Source organism: Brachypodium distachyon, chromosome 3 (assembly GCF_000005505.3).
Source record: "Brachypodium distachyon strain Bd21 chromosome 3, Brachypodium_distachyon_v3.0, whole genome shotgun sequence".
Classification (NCBI taxonomy): Eukaryota; Viridiplantae; Streptophyta; class Magnoliopsida; order Poales; family Poaceae; genus Brachypodium; species Brachypodium distachyon.
This window is the reverse complement of record NC_016133.3, coordinates 4,948,061-4,954,654: the sequence shown is the minus strand read 5'-3', so window position 1 is coordinate 4,954,654 and position 6,594 is coordinate 4,948,061. Positions and strand designations below refer to the sequence as shown.

Below are 6,594 nucleotides of genomic sequence, written 5' to 3'. Positions count from 1 at the left end.
CAGGGCTGAAACCAGCCGCAGGCCCATCCATCTCAATTGGCCTGTTCGGCCAAACAGACCGGCAGCAAATGTACGCAAGGAATTTGCTCAAGAAAAAATGTACGCAAGCAAATCACGTGTTAGATCTCAAACAGAACTCATGCCCAAATCTCAGGTAAACAGAATCGACTGAGAAAAGATGTCTCAGGCGACTGAGCGTTAGCAAAACCCTTCACCGCGAGAAACGACTTTACGCCGTTCCTTTATATTCCATTCTCCTGAAATGAAACCGTTCCATTCCATTCTCTCACCGTGCAATCAAAGGGAGATCGTACATGGACTTGCGCCGTTTGCTAGGAGCAGGCGACGAGCCCTTGCAATTACCCTGCGCCTGCGCATCGAGCGCGGCGACGACTTTCTCCATGATATCGACGAGAACCACCGGGCAGGACTCCTTGAGCAACATGTACGCGTCCGTCCCCATCATGCCCCGCAGCACTCCAGGCTCCGCCGCGATGAACTCGACGCAGAAGGCTTTGAGCTGCTGGCACTCGATCCGGTCGGCGAGCACCAGCGTGGCCGCGGCGGTCTCCGCGTCGGCGACGGCCTCGCACAGCGCGCGCTCGCACAGCAGTTGCATCCTCTCCATGCCGTACCTCTCCGCCGCCGCGATCAGTTCCCCCGCGGCCTCCATCCTCGCGCGGACCGTCGTCTCGGATCCGGAGCCGAGAAGCTCGGCGGTCGTCTTCGCGGGCAGTGCGTCGGCGTAGGCGAAGTGAAGGAGCGCCTCGAAGGCGGCCTCCCCAATGCCTTCGACGAGTACAACCATCCTGCGCAGGACGGGGTTCTTCTTCTTCTGCTCGTCAGAGAGCGTCGCGCGGAGGACGGGCGAGCGGGCGGAGAGCACGAGCGCGTGCGCGCGCGGCGAACTCGCGGCGGCCGACCTGGAAGGTGACGTCGGCGCCTTCCTCGTTCTCCAGGAGGCGGAGGAGATGTTCGCCGATGTTGGACGGCGGCACCGCGACGGCGAGCGCGGCGGCTGTCGTTGGTGCCATGGTTTTGTTTGTGATTGACTGACGACTGCAGAAGGAGAGCGTGTATGCAAACCTCTGTGCGCGTACGGGGAATATATAGACGGGTTGGGAGATGAACGGCCGGCGGAGCCTGGAGGAAGGTAACTGGCCAGGTTCGGGGTCGACGGTTCATCTTCCCAGGCGCACGCACGGCTTAACTCCAGCTGGGCCATCCGCTGGCAGCTCCGATCGAGACGTGGTGGGGATTGGGAAGAACCAGGGAGGGGTACGGTTTGGTGATCCTTCGATCCTCACTCCCCACTCCCCAGTACGTGCTCGGCAAGTGGTCACGATTTACAACTCCTTTCCCCCCCTGAGAAAATACCAGGAAAAGAGTTCTAATTACAGATCAAGGCAGCCTTTCTCTGCAAAGTCTAGTATTTATCTAATAACCATGGTTTCTAAAAATAGTTTGAGGTGATTGGATCGAATAAATGCCATGGTCTAAACAATCTTGGTGTTCCGAAAATCGTTGTAATTTTTTTATTCACGTTCCAAAAGATACAACAGTTTTTTTTTCTTGCGACAAATAGGTCCTTAGACCACCTATCGATGGCAGCAAGCGCTAGAACAAGCCGAAGACGGTCCACCGTCTTTGCCCTTCCATCACCAGAGCAAGAGCGGCAACTATCACCAAACATGAGAACCATAGATCGAAAAATCCCTAGGGTTTTGCTGGAAACACAACTCCACGCGCCTTCCGCCGGCGCTAGGCGCACCGCCAGAGCGAAGACATGACGTGAAGGACCTTATTCTGGCTGCAAGATGTCGTTGCCGCCTCGTCGTCTTGAAAAAGACATTGAAAATCCTAAAACAAAAAACAAGAAGTCCTTCCGCCGGTGAGCGGCCGGGATCCACCACACCTCCACGGCAAAGGAAGCCATCGAAGGCCGGACAGACCACCGGCGCGCCGGCGGAGGGAGAAGCCGCACAGCCGCCGCTTGGGGATCAGATCACATGGGAGCTTGGCCTAAGCCGAACTGTTTTCGCGTGCGCGAGGCTTTTGACTTGTCATGTATTTTTTTAACGGAGACAGAATGTGTTGGGAAAGTGATGTAATGGAGTTTAGTGGATTTCCCGCACGATGGTGCGGGTGTAAAAGATGGGCAATGCATTTGACTATGTGCGGAAAATGGAATGTTATGAAGCAAATAAAACATTATACGACACTATATTACAATGTAAACATACTGATTTTGCATAAGAAAGAAGAGTAGGAGCACGGAGTCACAATATGATGGGTGTTCACACTGTAAGAATTATATTTGTTTGTCCCAATAATGTGTTGTATGATTGAGAAAATATAAATGTGTAGACTGAACTATTTTGCAATAGTAAGTCGAGCAACTTTAGGAAAACAGCATGTTGTCCTCGAAGGAGCCGCCGAGGGATACCCGGCCCCCCGGCCAGCGGCGCCATCCCTATCTTTTCCGCTGCGGACGAGGATGCGCCGTGTTTTTCCTTGGCATGCGGCTGAGCGTTTCGTTTTTGTGTGTTTCTCTAGATCATTTCGTTTTTGTGTGGGAGACACTGATCGTTTCTTTGTGGCTTGCAGGACGCGCTGCTCCTTCCCTGAGCCGCCCTGGAGCTTTGGACCGATGCCTAAGAAGAAGCACCAGTATGTCAGGAATCTAAATCTCAGCCGTAAAAATGGGATCCAATGAACTGAATATTTCACGTGGGATCCAATGAACTGAATCCACTTCTGCAATGGGTGTTTAAGTGTGGAACAGCATAGATGCGAAACAGTTGGGGTTGGGGTGCGGAGTGGTGGGAGGAACACTTAGAAACAAATCTAATGATAATCATGGGTCTGTCTAATGCCCAGGCACCTACAATTTTGTTACAAAACAGGCGCCTGAAATCTTGCTACAAAACAGGCGCCTGCTAATTCATCAAAAACCAGTCAGATTAATATGAGCCGTAGAAAAACATGGATATGGTTTTTTGAGCAAAAACCAGGAATACCTGAGTGACTATGTAACAGCAAAAAAAGGATCACATTCTAGCAGCAATATAGCATATATCCTTTAAGGACAAGTGTTTAGTTCGTCACACATAGGGAGTATATGATAGGGTAACCATATATATGAACACATGATTAGACCATCCAAAGACAACAAACCTAGAGCTTAACACAAACAACAAGGCGCATTGATGCTCTTCATCAATAGATGTGTGAACCAAAGGATACCAACAACCATGAGATCAAGCAACAAATCAACTGTCCATGCAGCCATGGCAATTGAGCCACTATTAACTTTAGGGTACATCTGAAGAAAACTAGAAAGTATAAATTCTATAATCAACCTAAAGGAGTTCTAGCAAGCAGACTGAAAACAAAGAGGAAAAGCCAACATTCAATGCCGAGAGAATAATGTTTGCATGATTTGATATCTCCATGGCAAATTTACTCCATTTTTGCTCCAGGAGCTCATCTTCTTCACTTATCACATTGGATTCTTCTAGTGAGTCGACCTCCTCAAAGGATCTCAGGTGGCAAATTCCTTCTTGTAATATTATTTCTCTCCTAAATAAGCCCAAAAGGTTATCACAGTACAGAGAAATTAAGAAGTTTTAATAGAACAAAATTAGTAACTCCTACCCTACTAGTTGGTCATGAGGAACCATAGAACCATAGAATAACTCTAAAATACTAAGAATAGTTCATATAGTCAAATGTGATATACTTGGTGTGCTTATCCTAACAAGTACAAGTACATTAACAGTTTATAGGTAAAACTTGGATCATTGGCTACAAAAGCCACAATAGGAATAGGAACAGAACAAAAAAAAAGAATGATGCAATGTTAGTGCAATCTCACCCACTGTTCAAAATCTAATTTTGTCCCAAGAAACAACGAGGACAGTCTAGCTTGGATTGGATCCAGGCATGGAGTAGAAATAAAAGAACCGTCCAGTTCTATTAGAAGAATCAGAGCACTCAGATGACCAACTATACAGCCGATGGAAATGCATAATTGCATTGTTGGTCAAAAATTCGTAACACTCTGTTCAATCTCAAAAGGGGGTGTATATTCCGTATCTCAGTCGAGGAAACTGCTGATGAAGAAAAGTCTAAACTTGACAGAAAAAAGAGCACATGAGCAGACACAGAACATCGTGACAAAGATATTGGCATAAAAAACTGATGCCGGCCGCTATTATAGTTTGTACACGCTTCCTCCCTTTGAAAAACTATAGTTTCGTCTTTGATGTCTCTTAGTATCTAAACTAAGATCTAAAGAAAGAAACATAAGGATCAAACTTGACAGGCCAGTACAGACCAGAAAAAAAATTGGGAAACATCTGCAAGCACACCTAAAAGAATCATAGTATAGTTTCCGATAAAATTTAAAGAGACCCATCACGCCATACTATACTGCAGTGCCTGCTTCTTTTTACATATCTGGGATATTTTCCAAAAAGAATCAACACAACCCTGTAAGAATTTTGAGCAAAACAAACACAAAAGGCATGCAACAAATGACCTTTTGACCTGCGGGCTAGGACCATGACAACTCGCAAAAAAAAAACCACAAGCAGTAAAGACGTTAATTAAACCCACGGTAAAACACATGTACGATAGGACCCTCTAATACTATAGAAAAGAAGAAGACCACATGTACGATCTATAAAACACATGATAAAAGCCAATGCAATTGCACCTGAGATTCTAGAAAATTGCAATTATACAGCTAGCACAGGTGCAAAAACAGAAACCATCGTGATGCAATTTCAAAATAAATCCACCGCATAAAGAACTGAGATTGCAATTATAAAACTTCATGCAATTAATTTAAAAATGTCAATTGCACAGCTACAGGTGCAAAAACAGATACCAAGATTTATAGGATAGAGGATGCTAGAGAGCAGATTTTCTCAACATAATCAAGCGCGCATCTGATACCACGTGACCACTGCAACCATAGAAGTGTGAACAAAAAGGCATATTAGTAACCTAACAGTAGTAGAAAAAGAAAATGATTGCAATTGCACACCGTCCATGCTGCGATTGCACTATTAAGTTTGTGCAATTAAGTAGAAAAATGGTTGCAATTCAAGTGAATATATATAAGCTGGCAATGTAAGATTTTAATTAAAACATGGATGCAATTGCGAATTGAGAGTCTAAACAATCATGGTTTCTAAAAATAGTTTGAGGTGATTGGATCGAATAAATGCCATAGTCTAAACAATCTTGGTGTTCCGAAAATCGTTGTAATTTTTTGATTCACGTTCCAAAAGATACAACAGTTTATTTTCTTGCGACGAATAGGTCCTTAGACCACCTATCGATGGCAGCAAACAAGCGCTAGAACGAGCCGAAGACGGTCCACCGTCTTTGCCCTTCCATCACCGGAGCAGGGCAGAGCGGCAACTATCACCAAAGATGAGAACCACAGATCGGAAGAGCCAGACCTGAAGCCACACGAACAACACAAAGCCGACCGAAACCCAAGGTATTTGTTGGAAACCCGAAAAGCAAGCCGGGTCCCAAGGGATTTGCCGAAAACACGAAAAGCCGGCCGGATCCCTAGGGTTTTGCTGGACACACAGCTCCACGCGCCCTCCGCCGGCGCTAGGCGCACCGCCAGAGCGAAGACATGACGTGAAGAACCTTATTCTTGCTGCAAGATGTCGCTGCCGCCTCGCCGTCTTGAAAAAGACATTGAAAATCCTAAAACAAAAAACAAGAGGTCCTTTTGCCGGTGGGCGGCCGGGATCCACCACACCTCCACGGCGAAGGAAGCCATCGAAGGCCGGACAAACCACCGGCGCGCCGGCGGAGGGAGAAGCCGCACAGCCGCCGCCTGGGGATCAGATCACGTGGGTGCCTAGCCTAAGCCGAACTGTTTTCGTGTGCGCGAGGCTTTTGACTAGTCATGTATTTTTTTAACGGAGACGGAATGTGTTGGCAAAGTGATGTAATGGAGTTTAATGGATTTCCCGCACGGTGGTGCGGGTGTAAAAGATGGGCAATGCATTTGACGATGTGCGGAAAATGGAATGTTACGAAGCAAATAAAACATTATACGACACTATATTACATTGTAAACATACTGATTTTGCATAAGAAAGAATAGTACGAGCGCGGAGTCACAATATGATGGGTATTTTTTTACAATGTAAGAAATTATATTTGGTTGTCTCAATAATGTGTTGTATGATTGAGAAAATATAAATGTGTAGACTGAACTATTTTGCAATAGTAAATCAAGCAATTTTCGGAAAACAGCATGCTGTCCTCGAAGGAGCCGCGAGGGATACCCGGGGCCCCCGGCCAGCGGCGCCACCCCTATCTTTTCCCCTGCGGACGAGGACGCGGCGTGTTTTTCCTTGGCATGCGGCTGAGCGTTTCGTTTTTGTGTGTTGTTTTTAGAGCATTTCGTTTTTGTGTGGGAGACACCGATCGTTTCCTCGTGGCTTGTGGGACGCGCTGCTCCTTCCCTGAGCCTTGGGCCCTGGAGCTTTGGACCGATGCCTCGGTTTCTCCCTGGGCCACTAATTGGGCTGGCTAATCTATAATTAGCATTAAGAA

At 46.7% G+C, this 6,594-nt stretch overlaps 1 protein-coding gene across 1 annotated transcript; it reads right to left on the bottom strand.

Annotated features, from left to right (window-relative positions):
• Nucleotides 1-286: 286 nt before the first annotated feature.
• On the bottom strand, nt 287-1,225 carry LOC104583961 (BTB/POZ and MATH domain-containing protein 1). Its single transcript, XM_010238006.1, has one exon. It carries the CDS (start codon nt 1,223-1,225, stop codon nt 287-289), a length of 939 nt encoding a protein of 312 aa, XP_010236308.1.
• Between the last annotated feature and the right edge of the window lie 5,369 nt (nt 1,226-6,594).